The sequence below is a fragment of the Grus americana genome, chromosome 8, assembly GCF_028858705.1.
Source record: "Grus americana isolate bGruAme1 chromosome 8, bGruAme1.mat, whole genome shotgun sequence".
Lineage (NCBI taxonomy): Eukaryota > Metazoa > Chordata > Aves > Gruiformes > Gruidae > Grus > Grus americana.
This window is the reverse complement of record NC_072859.1, coordinates 17,019,782-17,034,569: the sequence shown is the minus strand read 5'-3', so window position 1 is coordinate 17,034,569 and position 14,788 is coordinate 17,019,782. Positions and strand designations below refer to the sequence as shown.

At 39.2% G+C, this 14,788-nt stretch overlaps 1 protein-coding gene across 1 annotated transcript in view; it reads right to left on the bottom strand.

The window, feature by feature from the left end:
- ABCA4 (ATP binding cassette subfamily A member 4) overlaps positions 1-14,788 on the bottom strand; it is an 80,926-nt gene that overhangs the window by 52,591 nt on the left and 13,547 nt on the right. The window contains exons 5-10 of the mRNA XM_054832876.1: positions 14,483-14,624; positions 12,456-12,595; positions 9,537-9,664; positions 5,022-5,219; positions 675-764; positions 45-285 (exon numbers count right to left, since the gene is read on the bottom strand). Coding sequence (XP_054688851.1) covers positions 45-285; positions 675-764; positions 5,022-5,219; positions 9,537-9,664; positions 12,456-12,595; positions 14,483-14,624 — 939 coding nt within the window. The remainder of the gene's footprint in view (positions 1-44; positions 286-674; positions 765-5,021; positions 5,220-9,536; positions 9,665-12,455; positions 12,596-14,482; positions 14,625-14,788) is intronic.

Sequence of the window (14,788 nt, the reverse complement as noted above, 5' to 3'; positions counted from 1 at the left end):
GCATCTGTCTACAATCTCTGTAATGGTTTGGTGGAAAAACTTACTGGTTGTATTATCATAAAAATAACTGGATTTCTTCTTTGTTGAGTCAATCCCCAGGAAAGCTTTGTAGTTATTATCTTCATACCAGTTGAAGGAAAGCACTCTGGATCCACCTCCTTCTGGGTAGCCACAGAAAAGATCAGACAAGGAGCTCACCAAGTGGCCTAAGGATTCTGGCCTTCCATCTTGTACAAATGGTTGCAGAACCATCAAAAGGTCCTGAACGCTTGGCTTCCTGGCTAGCTGCAGTAAGACAAGACTTTGTTAGTTGGAACCCTTGGAGGAGGCAAGTGTGCCACTGGTGAGGTCTCAGTTGTGCCCAGACTGGTAAAGCCCAGATGCAGTCAGAACCTCATCCTTTGATCTCCTCTATCCTGGTCACAGGCACTATTTTCAGTTCTTGTTCTTTCATGTCTTTTCTGAAGAAAAGAATATGCTTCATAATTGCCAGTTCTTATGTCTATGTTTATTTTGTAATAAGAGAAGAAAGAATTTTTAAAGGATTCGGCTTTTCCCAAACAAGTCTATTTTCTTTCTGATAAAGCAGGTAACTGGAACATGAATTGAACAAAGGAAAAGGAGGACTATGCACTACTCAGAAAAGTGACGCCATCTATTATTACACCACTTACCTTTTGCACTGCCTGGGAGACATTAGACAGCGCCCTTCCCCAGGCCTTCAGGTCAGCACCTGGTGAGTTTCTGTCCAACACAGTGGGAAGCTGTGAATACATCAGAAACACAGATGAATTTTGTATAGTTTCTACATGACAACAGCTATTACAAGTGAGAGAAGAAAATCCACATGGTATCTCTCTAGCTCAAATACTTTGAGTTATTTGGAACAGTGAGTCTTGTAAGCCTGTCTTGTGGGGCCATAAATCCAGTACCAATGTGCAGACTCACACAGCAGCCTGTGTAAGTGTTCTTACTAATGTGAGGCTGAAACAGTCACAGGCTGCTGAAAATATAGCTTAGGATTTGTTCTGCTTACCTAAGCCCACCATGCCAAAAGGTGCAAAAATTGAGGACGAATACAGGAACTGGGACTTCTAAGAAGTTGCTTCTCACAGAAGTTATTCTTCCAGTGAGATGTACAGACTTTTGGTAACTTCTGAATTTAACAAAGGTTGTGATACAGAAGCTCCCATTTGCCATGGAGGTAAATAACTTCATACTTCACACTTGAGAGATTTCCTGATTTGGGAGACAGTCTGGTCCTTGCTGTCTGTCAGATCTGACAAAAACAATTTCTTCTGCAGGCCCCTGCAGATTGGCCAAATGGCCTTTCCAGCAGAAGTTAACACTTCAGCTATCACTAGCTTCTTAAGAAAGAAGTGACACCATAGTGTGCTGTCACATACCACTTTGCTTGCATCCCCTTCTTAGTCAGCTGTTTAAAGAATCCCATGTGCGCTTGGAGTTAGCACTCTTCAGGCTTTCTCAGGCATCTATTTCTTCTGGTATTACAGTAAAATATAAAGCTGGACTTTTAGATGGCTAGACTGTACTATTTACGTCCCTAAAAAGACTTCCCCAAAACTGTATAGCCACACACCCTGCTGATTCCCTGCCATTCCTTTCAGCCAGTAGGTGGTTAAGGAAGCAGAAGAGAGCTGCACTGTGTAGGTACCTGGCAGGGAATCACAAAGGCAAGAGTTTTTATGGAAAGCCTATGTTAGCATGTTCTCTTTTGTCACTTGCAGTTCAGGCAGGAAGTATACACACACAATGCTTCAAAATACACTTTTCTTTGTCCTGTAAGGGGAACCAGTCTCTGCAAAGATGATACAAGATTCTTGGAGCACTTGCCTTAACCTTGCCTTTTTGAAACTGTGAACAGGTGTTGTAAACAATCTGAAGCAAACCAGAGAAAAGCCTGGGATAAACATGGAATTAAGAACCTCCTTCTTGTAGCTAGAGGAAGAGAAACAGGGTCAAAGTGACACATTTGCTCCTAAATATTATTTCTTGCAGGAGGCATTCAGTATGAGTCAGGTCTTAATAAAATGTCCTAAAATGACTGAATTTCTACTCAGCTAGTTCATGCTCTCTACAAGCACACATAAGACAGGATGAGCAGACATTATATACAAACTACACTCTCACTTTTCCTAAATATCAGAGCACACAGTTGGGAATGTTTATTGACCCTAAACACAGAGGAGGATGAAAGCTTTCCCCAAAATATTTATGTGACTATCTTCATATTCACTGGAAGTGAATATGGTGACATAAACAAAAAAAAAACCAAAAAAAAAAAAAAGGAAGAGCATAAACAGAGTTTCTTTCCAACAATGGAAGGCCCAATTCTGGAATCCAAAGTCAGCTACCCATCCTAAAACAAGCCCTATTCAAACAAGGAGCTCTGCAAAAACAAATTCTGGAATGTGATTGGTTATACTATACAACCATAGCCTGAAGACCATGAAGTACAGAGTGACCGCCAGTGTAAGAGTGCAGAAAATAACCTGGGTCTTGAACACATAGGTATTTCTAATGTAGAAGTTTTAAATTAATATAGAATTTTAAAAGCCCAATGAAGATTCATTCTGCATGTGTAACTGAGTGTAGGTTTACACTCCGTTTGATTACACATCAAGTGCATGTGGTGATACTGATCAAAGCAGCTGTTTCAGCAACATGTGTCTATGCTTAGCGGAAAACTGCAATAAGGTAAAAGAATTTTATTTTCATATATTTATAAGGTTTAAAGAACTTCAAATGAAGCTTAAATAGGCAGGTTCAAGAACAGCAGTGCTCTAGAAAGAGGCTCATTTTCTTTGCTGCAACTGAGCCACTCAGACAGTAAAGGAAGGGTCTGATTTTTCTGTGACTGCTTTGCTATCAAAAATGTGAGTTGCTTTAATTTCTAGCAAAAACCCTAGAGGGTACACATGAGCACGTGAAGGATTTGAGTGTATGTTTATGCATATGCTACCTGAATATGTAGATTATAAATTCAACAAAGAAAATTAATTTTAAAGTGGTGGAGAAACATCTTGTAAAAATAACTGTGGCAAGGAGTGCTTATGTGCAGTCTACCTTTTAGTTTAACAGGAGTAACTGAGATGGATTTTGATTTAAAAGGGGGACTTCTGCCTTGTAAAAAACCAGAAATATATTAAAATTGTTATTTAGCAACTATAACGATGGGAGTGCGAGAAGGCTTATACCAACTTGAAGGTCTCATTGTGCTAGGCATCATGAAAAGATAATCCCTCTTCTCTGCAGCACGTTAAAACTCACCAGGAATCAGGCTACGGATACCCTTCCAACACACAGACTTCCAATACTCAGAGGAAGTCTTGGCAGACAGATCTTGTAGGAACAGACCAGACCATAAACCTGCATCTGAACATCCAGTCTTTCACAACTCCAGATTTTGGTTTCAGGTTTATGTTCCTATTTCCCATGTGAGTCTATTTTTGTTTAAACACAGACAACTGCTACATCAAATCTCCTCTTTCCATTTCATTCGATATGGCAACTAAATCATGATATGTTAGCAGCTTAATTTTAAAGCTGGGCAGTGCAGTGTCCATATTCAAATGAAGTCCTTAAATGATGAAAACCTGTCTTAGAAGTACTGTAGCATTAATTGTCTGCTACTTCCAGCAAGCATCAAATATATGAAAATATATGAGTATATTTTTAGAAATGGAAAATAACAGTTTTCAAAAGCTGACCACAAATTTTTATCAGGATTGGCAAAATCACAGAAGCACAAATGAATGTTTGTCAATGCTACAATAATCAAACAGTAATTTGGCTGGTGTGTCAGTTAAAGCTTCTGGCAACCTCTGTTCCTCATTCTGAGCAACTCAAAGGTGAACAAAATCCATGTTAAATTAATCATGACATTACACTGCTGTGGCAGAAAAGTCTGATCGATACTTTCCATGTAACTTTAACAGCTGCTCATATATCCTGCCTGCTGTATACAGCAAACTGCCAATGTGATGGTTTCATGACATTAAGTTACAAGGTAAAGAACAGCAATTTAAATTAATTGTTGAAAAATGAAAAGTCATGATCCTGGGGAAAAGAAACATGAAAGAGGTATGCACAATGATGGGCTCTAAGTTTGCTACCATGAAGAAAGAGACCTTGGTGTCTTTATGACTAGATCTCTGAAACCACCAGCTCAGTGTGCAGAACACAAATGGAGTATTAGAAAAATATTAGGAAAAGAACAGAGAGCAAAAGTACAAAAAAAAAAAAGGCCAGTATGCCATTTTATATATATAAATATATATTCATATTATTGCTTTTAAATATATAATAAAATATCAATAATAACAAAAATATATATGTGCACATAATATCTCCATACTGAACCATGGTTGCAGTTGTGGTTAATTTATGGCAAGAATGTCACAGTAGAAACAGGAACAGCACAAAGAAGGGCAATGAAAATTAACAGAGGTAAAGAAAAGCTTCTATAGAAAGAATGATGAAAGCCAGTATAACTTATTTAGTTTATTTTGGTTTTGTTTGTTTTGCTTTTTTTTTTTTTTTTAAAGGCTCTTATGGCTGTCCCAACTCAAGCTGCGTTGTGGCTTTGACTTCAGCCTGAAATACTGTCATGCTGGATGGAGCAAAGACAGGATGGGTTGTACAGGGTATTTTCAGAACCCTCAACAAGGTCCCTGGAGGTCTTGCCACACACTGTTTTGCTACAGAGACTGGAAAGACCAGATAATAGTTCCACACGCACTCTGATTTTAAAATTGCATTTGAATCTTTTAGTTCTGTTGTACTGTTAATTTCATCTGTTTCATCCCAAAGCATACTCAGAACTGTCTAGCTGATGGTAGGTTAATGATCACACATCCATAACCTTACATTTGCAGGGGTAAATAAACAAGGACCACTTGGAACACTGGTGACATATTACAAAGAAAATTCTTGAAGGGCAATGAAATATCAGCCAAAAAAATGACAACATAAGGCAGGATGATTGTGTTAATACTTACCAGCTGAAATAGCTTAAAGAAATCAACATTTGCATACAGGGCATCTTCTACTCTCTGTAGGCTTTCCTGGGACAAGGCACACATGGCCTTGTGCACAGAATGGAGACCTCTTCGGCTGCTGAAGATAATAAAGCGGTCCAGGAGCATCTGACTGCAAGCAATGTCCTTCAGAGTCAAGCTAGGGACACCGTAGGCAAACTGCAACCAAAAAAAAAAGTTTAATTTACTGTTGTGGAACCTTCATACTGCTCAGGAACAATTAAAGATTTATCGGAAGTGGGCACCTTGATATCAGCCCTTTCTAATATTTTCATGAATGGCAGAAGGATGCGGTCAGATGAAGCATCAATTCTTGAACCACCTTCACTTGATGTTATGCTAGATCACCTTGCTTTCAGTCACATTTTTCTTCTCATTAGCGATTCTTCCTTTCATTGCAAAAGTTCTTGTGAGTCTTCTTCCCTTTCTCCCTCATCTAAGCACTCCTGATGCCATGCCACCCATCCTTGTGGTTAAGGACGGATAGCTATGGCTTGCTTGAAAGTATTTCCCCAGGATCGACTAATTGTGCCACATCACTCTACCTTTTGTGTTAAGGCTAGTTATATTTCTGTTGTCAGTTGCTCTGAGACAAAAAGGCCAGTTCCACTGATTCTCAAGCTTCATTTATGTCAGTATTTTATTTCAGTTATGACTATTCCACCCCAATGCTTCCCCACAGCCATTATTCATTGTCACTGTATACAGGCATACAGCCAGGCTTTACAAAGCCATTTTACATTAAACCACACCCATCTACTGATTACCACTTCTAATATAAACATGGAACAGAAAAAACACAATTATTCTCTTTAGTGTTCAACCACTGGGAACAGATTAGTTTATAATTAAACAAATGTAAATGCAGAATAATTCCATAGAAATCAGTAGATTTACCTGGGATTTACATTGCTGTAATGGAACACACTTGGTAGTCTAGAATTCAGTTCTACTTGCTTTATAATGGACAGTGTAGATGGCAATATAATAAAAAGTAGCACTGGAAATTGCTTATAAGCTAGCATTCCCATCCTCTGTTCATCTCCTTTCACAGTACAATTTGTAAGAAAAAAATCTCACAACACTGATGACTAAATGCCTACTGTGAAACAAACAGACTTTCGGGCAAACAAGAACTATGCAGTCACACAGTATCATTAGGCTAAATGAATTTAATAAACTGCATATAAAAATAAATCATCAAAATCTGCACAGAATATAACTTTCTTTAGAAAAATAATCTGCTGAGCATTCCAGTCTAAGACATTTGGATCAAAACAAACACACCATTCCTATACCAGGTCAGACATAGGCGCACATTTATTTCCTATCTAAGCAAACTAACAAGGCCATCTAAGAGATTCTGAGTATTATCAAAATTTTATATCTGCAAATATCCTACAGTTAGCAGCTGAAACTTGTTTGGTGGTGCCTATAAAAAGAAATATTTAAAAACCCAAAGAAATAAGAAAAAACTTAATTCAGTTGCTTTGGAGAGTAGATTCAAGCTTGAGGAGTTAAGTGTTTCGGATGTCAGAAGCTACCAGTAAACTTGCAAGTGTGGTTATGGAAAGTTAGCATCCAGAATAGGAAAGGCAAGGGAAGGGAGGTCTAGTACAATGTTGTATTTTCTCTACCATGACTGCCCTGAGTTTCAGCTTTTGGAGCTGCAGTTGACAAAAAAGCACCTGAATTACAGACAGATTGTGTATTGGAATAATGATACAAAAAAGGGATGTGAATTTCTAGTAAAACTGAGAGGTACTGTCACTGTCATCACTACAGCTGTACCCATATAAGGCATTGTTAACACAATTTGGACAGTGTGGACAGAGGCAGAATGCAAAACAGGATATGCAACTGATAGATACAGTCTGGCTTGCAAAAACCCTCCAAATCCAAACAACCCCACCCTCGCTCAAACTAGAACATCTGAATTGGATGTCACTGATTCGATGTCAGTGAAAGAATTTTCTTATTTGCTCAGTCACTTATGTCCTGGGGATGTATGTGAAGAGAACAGCATTTTTTAACCGTATACACCTGATCTAGCACAGTCCTCATCATCCAGCGTGAACTGCAATGAAACTGAGCTGCACAGGGAGGCAGCCTGCGAACCTTGTTTTGACTTGTGAAATGAGGAAACTGTGACATTAACATCACTGAGAAGGATTAAACACAGAAAAAAAAAAAAGATGTTATTTACAAACTGTAACTGCATTTCAAGAATGTTCATGAACAGATGGGATTAGAAAAACATCAAACCTCCGCCCTTCCAATTTTTCCGGTAGGGTGGGTTGTTGCCAATCTTTCCTGAACTTCTTATTGTGTTTTAACATCAATCTCTTATCCTTATCTTAGAATGACTCAAAAAAGCAGGTCGGAGGAGGAGAACCTGAATACCTTTTTTTTTTTCTTTTTCAATTAACATGTCACTGTTTGGCCAAAGCTGGCAAGGTGAAGTCCAAATTATTTTTTCAGCTAGTTGGCTATTTGATCAGGTTTAGCTTTCAGCTCTGTGTGTCATTTCCTGCACTCCCAGGCAGCTCAGACCTAGACTTGCAGCCAGTTGTTGGCAACAGTCAGGCTCTTGTAAACAAGTTGCTTTTGGGTTGATCAGCTCTGTGCCATCAGAGCCAGTGGGAAAGGGTGTATTGTGACATGCAAGCAAACAGAGGGTAGAGCAGCATGAAGAACTAGAGATGAACTATCATGGTTGGGGCTTAAGACAACCAAGATCTAGGTTCTAGTCACGGCTCTGCAACTTCTACTTCAACCAACTGTAAGTCCAGCCTGAGTAATTTGCTTATCAAGAAGGTCTGTAGGAATTAAGTGCTTTATCTCCCATAGGAGATCAAGTGTTCAATTCCTACCGCAAATTCTCTTGTGGTCTTTTGAAAATCATGAGATGTTTTTCTGCATCAGTTGCTCTTGGAGGAAGTATTCACAGCACTTTCTTTCCTCATAGCTATAAATCAGCTCTTGTGAGATGATCTTGTACCTCTATGATTACTGCTAACAAGAAAACTTTATGGAGGGCAGCAAAAGTGGTATTTAACACCAGGTCTCCCCCAGCTTCCTCTCTAACTGATGTTCAGATTTCTTTAATTTCCAGCGTAAAGAGCATACATTTCAGCATATGTTTCTTTCTACATCAGCACAGAAAATACAGCAGAAAGACACCATGTTCCAGCAGGTTTCAATCATAATTTTGGTGATGGTGTTGAAAATTTCAGTCCTGCATATGCTAGTAGGCAGAGTTTTAACAGTAGATGAATGAATGCCACTGTGGAGCTAACAGAGACTAACACAGCAGCACACTGTTCTCCTGGCACAGCAGACCTCTGACAAAGAAGAGGTTAGGCATGAAAAGGGGAAGAAAAGCCAAGCAGGATATCTGTATATATTCCTCTCGTCACAAGCAGCAAGGAAGCAAATTTTGACCATCTCAGCTGATACAGAGGTGTGAAAATAAGTAGGATGTATCAATTGACACTGGATTTGGTATCGTCTTGTGGTCTTGCTTCCTGGCAAAGTGAGGAGAAGGGAGGGCTTCCCCTGGTACTAATCAAGAATACAGCAGATAAGCAATCTGGCCATTAGTCACACCAGCTGGAACCTGGGGTGCACAAAAGGAACTGCATGGAAGTTCATTAATGCCCTCCTCCTTTCTGGCCACACACCGTTCCAGCATTTGTGTTTTTTATGGCAGTGAAAAAGAGGAATTGTGTCTTTCAGCCTCAGTTATTCACTTGCTTCCACCCACACACTAATGCAGTGCAGAAATTGTTCCAGAGTTCTGATTCAGCAACATTCATTCATCAACACAGCATTCCTCACAGAGCTCCCAGCTACCAGTACACGCAGAAGCAGAGACAGCCTGGACTTGGTCAAACACAGTCCCCTGCTTAGCTGGTTCAGGAGGGATTTGACCTGCAGTTTTCACTCTGAATTTTCTGAGCAGATCTATTATTCAATCAGAATCTAAGAAAGTGGGTCTGCTTCTCCACTCCCACCTATTCATGTGAGACAATGCCGTAAAGTCATCATATTACTCTGCTGACATTGGGGCAGAGTATTTAAATGTTAAGAACCTCGAATAGTTCTCTGCTGCTATTCATCAGGACTGCTGTCTCAAAAGGATGCACAGCTGCCTTATGCTTTTAAGCCAAGTCTTTAATCATGGGATGGATGTATTGCTTGGCAGTATCATTTCTTGATGCTCTTTATTTTGGAGCAACAACAGCATTGAACCAAATATCTGTATTTAATGAACATTCAAAATGTTTTTTTTTAAAGACAGACCAAACATCTTTTCCTTTAGATTCACAAAAAGCAAAGGGAGAAGTTGTACAAACAACCTATAAGGCAGCTGGTATTCTGGGTACAATGCCCTCACTGAAGCCACTTTGCATATACAACTCAAGACTGCATTCCACACAGATAACAGCTTGGTAGCTGTTATAGTCTACCCACCTGTTCAGGACGCACTTGAGCATTAATAAGCTGGAAAACAACAATATCTGGGAGGCCAACATCTTCCAGCAAGAAGGAAGTGAGAGTCTCCCCATCTTTCAAAATGTCTAGAATTCGTATTCCTCTTCCTGTATGAAGACAGGAGTGCAGAGATCAGCAAGATACCAAACAAAGGAAGTTAAAGAACAATTCATACCCTAGCTTAAACCTGCAAAAAGTATATGCTTTCGCTCATGTACTTAGTAGTGACTAATGGGGTGCAAAACTATCTTTGAAATTCAAAGTAATTTTAATCTTTTGTTGGGGAATGATCTTCAAAAAATGCTGAGTGTTCTGATTCTGCATATCTGATCTCTCAAACATGTTTCAGACTAGAACTTCAGCAATGGAAATATTGAAAGCATCTCTGACTGCATTTGAAAGTGTCTGCCTTTTTTCTGAGGTAACTCTTTCTTAATGTTCAGATTCAAGTGTGCTACTGTTGTTAGTGTTCTTTCTTCTGGGCCTTGTGTAAATAACTTTAGCCAACCCTTTACATTTAGACTAATTTATCACTTTCTGTCAGTTAATCTTAGCTAGGTAATCTTATTCTATAGTTTTGAAAAAAAGGCCCCTTGAAATATTACCAACTATTGAACTAAAGTCTTGCAAACCTTCAGACAAACCAATGAGGCTACCCACTGTTAAACTAACAATATTCAAAATACTGCTGCTCTTAAAGTCAGAGTGTGCCAAACTTTTTTAACTTGTCTCTGTTATGAATTGGTATCAGTGCAAATTCTGCCTCAGTATGGTCCAAGTGAGTTTGGAAAGTGCATGTTGCTCATGTCCATTGAATACTACAACCTTCATTAAAGGCAGCTCACATAGCATCAACAGACTTTGGGAAAGAATGCTTGAAAAGCACTAGTTCTTCCAGTCTTCAGAACAGGCAATTGAAACTGATAGGAGCAGCATGTTTCATACAGACATGGGGAACGTAGCTTTAGACATTTCCACATAAACATGCACAAATTTGTTGCAGAGTGTCTCCATTTTGTGGATTAAGTAGAGTCTTGTCAGAGTTTGACAACTAACTTCCACGATTCCATCTACAATAAGCATATTCTGTCCTAGGGCTGCAGGGGCTGAGCAGAACTTCAATTGCTCCTCCATGTATTTATTCAAGCAGTAAACACTGAAAACAATAGTAAGGGCCTGTCCCCTATATTCTCACTGATGCCTTTCCTGGCACCCAGGCATTGTGGAGGAAAAAACACATCACGAGAACACAGCTCGCCAAATGTGTTCATTCAAGAGGAGAATGGGACAAGGAAGGAGGACTCAAGAGGTGGATCCAGTTTAAGGAATCAGGAGAGGCAGCAATCTTAATTCTGACATTTGTTAATTTTCCATTGCTCAACTTCGCACCTATAACAATTTTCTGTTAAGGTTGTTACTTACAGACAATAGTGCTAAGTTGCACACACAGATAACTTAAACAGTCAATTCTGCAGTACCTTTTTCAGTATGGAAAAAGGTGGCAATTCATGTTGTGTTAGTTTAGCTCCAGAACTGACTTTGTTACTTTGTTTTATGAAACAGAAGATTCCAACTTTTACTTCAAAAAAACCCAAAAACCCACAACAAAACAAACAAACAAAAACCCCAAACACCCCTCCCCCATTCAAAACCCCCACAGATTCTGAAAAAGCATTTACACGGTATTTGACAAGAGTGGGGAGGAATGTACTCTATTTTCCAACTGCTGAGTAAAGTTGATAGGGGATGCAAAGGCAACTTCCCAAACCAGGGGTGTGGTCCCTTAGTAATATGTTGCAAACCCATCGCATGTCATGCTTTTCCTCACCTCTAAATAGGCAGGTTTGGTTTCAATAGCTGCGTACAAGCCACAGCCCATATTATAGTCAATTTCTTGTTGTTTGCATTCTGGGGCATTTTGATTCTCTCACTGTTATTTACAATGAGGACAGTCCCCTTTTTTACTTCTAGTTAGAAACCTCTGATGAGATAGTAAATGATGTGTATCAGATGGTTTATACACATCTTATTAAAAATATATGGGAAGTGACTATCTGATTTTAATAAGAATATTATTCCCGTGGCAAAGGACTTGAGAGTTGGTCAAATCAATTCACAGAGCCAGTCCATTTTTGTGCCATTAGTTTTAGGAGTATCTTTTCAAATTCTGTACTAAAGACCAAATATTAAATTAAAAAAAAAAGTATCATTAGTCTATTTCTAATTTTTCCCCAGGATTGTGTTTTGAGTTTGGCAGGTTGTTTTAAGCAAAACATTAACGGAGTCATATCCTTTGCAATCCTGTTTATAAGAAGTGCGCAATGCCTTCTCTCTCTAAATACATCATCAAAACAAAAGGAAAGTGTTTCCTTCTTCACTGTTCCAAACTTATTTCAGCTAACACTTGAAACAAAGCATCTCTAAGCTCCTCTCTGGTTTATGCTCCTAGTATATATTTATATATATATAGTATATATATATAGTTTATATATTTATATATATATAGTATATATATATATATTCCTAGCTTTCTATTCCTCAGCATCTTCCAGTGATGCCTTTTATTGCTTCTCCCTCTTCTGTAATAACAATTAATGAAATCTCTTCAGCCACGTGTTTTACTTTGGGTGGTGAGATATCCATGTTTTTGTGTTTTGAGTTTTGTCTACTGTTATTTAAGGAAGATGGTTGTAGAATAGACCTGAAAGCCTCTCCTCCTCTCAAATGAAAGGTGTTAGTTACAACACTGGATGAATTTTAATTTACCCTCTCTAACAGTAAGGAGAGTAACAGCCACATGTGAAAGACATTATAATGCTGCCAGTTTGCAGAGTAACTACTGGTCAGCTCTGAGAAGGAAAAATTCAATAGTTTAAAGGATATAGACAAAACAATTACCTGCAATTCTTTCAGGATTAGTTCTCATTGTTTCCATGAACTGAGTCATAATGATCAGTTCTTCCCAGATTCTGCCAAGGTCATGGATTTCAGGGGCTTCCAGTAAGAGCTCCTGAGCATCTTTATATACCCTGGCAAGGCTGAAAAAAGAAATAGTAAACCAACAGTAATTTAACACTGATGACTCTTAAGAACCTTTCACATAAAAAAGTGAAGTTGACTTTCTTTGTGTTAGTGGTGAGGAAAAAATAATTTTGTCTTCAGTCTTGAAACTCAAAGATCAGTTTTGTGGTGAAAACAGAGTAATTTCACAGTGTGGGATTCAGTTAGATTTGGAAGTCTACAGAAGGTTTAAGAGGGCTACAGAAGGTTGGCCTCTCATACACTTTCTTCACCAGCCATGCTGATCTTGCTGGGGAGGCAGGACCTGCCCCAGACAGCATTCACCTCACAGTGATGGTGCAAATCTGCTCTGGCTCTGGCCCAGGCTCAGCTCCAGCAGTAGGATGGGGCACTCTGGGCACATGCAGCCTTGCTCAGCCAGGTAAGTGACATGGAATCACCCAGACACAGAATCCTCCTCCCTCTCCCAGCTCATTCCCCTCCGATGTAAGGGTGGCTTTTAGGTCCCTTCAAAACATTTCTTCTAGGAGAAGTGGGAAAACAGGAGTGACAAACTGTCGCAGGCAGCTGTTCACCTACTGGTTCTGGGTTAGAACATACCATTCAAGCAAGGATGCAATCAGGTCCTGTATTTATAAACAAGTATGAAAAAATTCTTATTAGCAGCAGGGGAGGCCATTATATTTTTTTAATGGTGTTATGTTTTTCTATTCATGGAATGGTATATCTCAGTCCTCATGACTTATTTTAGCTTACAGGAAACAGCAAACAGGAAGGACTACATTCTTTCAGAAAACACAATGTATTTGTTTCCTCTATAATGCACTGAATTTACTCTGACTCACAAAGGACAGTTTGCTCTGTAACAAGCAACCTAGAAAAGCCAGAACGTATAGCAAACAGAACCGTTTAACTTCACTGAGCGATTGTACCCCACAAAAACAGTCGAGTAACTATTTTAAATCCTGTTCACTAGCAACAAAAGGTCAAATGCTAAGTTAACTCCAAGCTACAGTCTTTCACGTGACTGGAGCTTTAATGGCCTTGACATTGTTAGCTCATGAATTTTAATCATTGGATGCTCCAAAGTGGACTATTTGCAAAGGGAGATTTGGAGCATTTTTTACAGCTTTTGTAACCGGTTTTCACTCTAAGGGTCTTTGTCTGCCATGCTGTCTTTCATGACTCAGCTATAACAAACAATGCAATGAAGCACTCTCACAGATCTTTTTCGTAACAGTCCAGAAATCTCCCAGCCTCCTAATTTCTTAATAAGCTTAGTATCTGAAGGTTACTATGCTGATTAAAGTCTCACAAGTATATAGCCAAAACAGATGCTACATAGAAGTGGCAGTGCAGTTTTTCCTTTGCTGCTACTTCATCAGAGCTCTCATTCAGAAAGGGCAACTCAAGTGATGAGAAAAGAAAACTTAGGGGTTTCACACTCTTATATCAACAAGATTTGTCCTGAGACATTCAGTAAGCAGTAGGCAATAGAAAGGACAGATTTTGTCAAGTGAACACGTGTTCCCTAGAGACTAGTACAACTGAACTCTTTCTCAAAAAGGCCCAAATTACCATTGTGAGCTCATTTTCAACTTCGTTGACTATTGTTGGAATGAAACTGGTGTGCTAGAACTGAAATATTTTGTCTTCTAGTATTCGCACCACGATGTCTTCTTAAAAGCTCACCTTTCCCTATTCATTCACACTATAGAACAATTCTTTAAGATATCCCTGAGTGTACTGAGGGACCTTTCTAAGCAGGCTGAGGAGACTCCATTGTTTCTCCTTGCATCATTAATGTCCATGAGTGCTCAACAGGTGCCAAGAGCAGGCTATCAGCAGCTGCCTAGCAGGCCTGTATTACTGCAACCCCGTCTCACACATATAGCTCTGCTTACATGGAATTGTTGTAGTTGGACACAACACCCGGACCCTCTCCGTGGGTTGGACTGCGGAAACAGGGGTTGTTCATGTTACAGAAGATGCCATGTAACCATGGCAGTGTTCCTGCAGATGGCATTGCCTTGTTTGGGAAGTGACCTAGAGTAGGAAAACAAAATACAAATTATTAGGTGTCTTTTCTAATGCAGCACGTGTGAATCTAAATAGCATGATCGTTGGCTAACTACAGAAGGAACATGATGGAAATCATATAGGTTTCTCTCTTACTAAGCTAAAAAAAATTTCACCAATATAAGCAATAT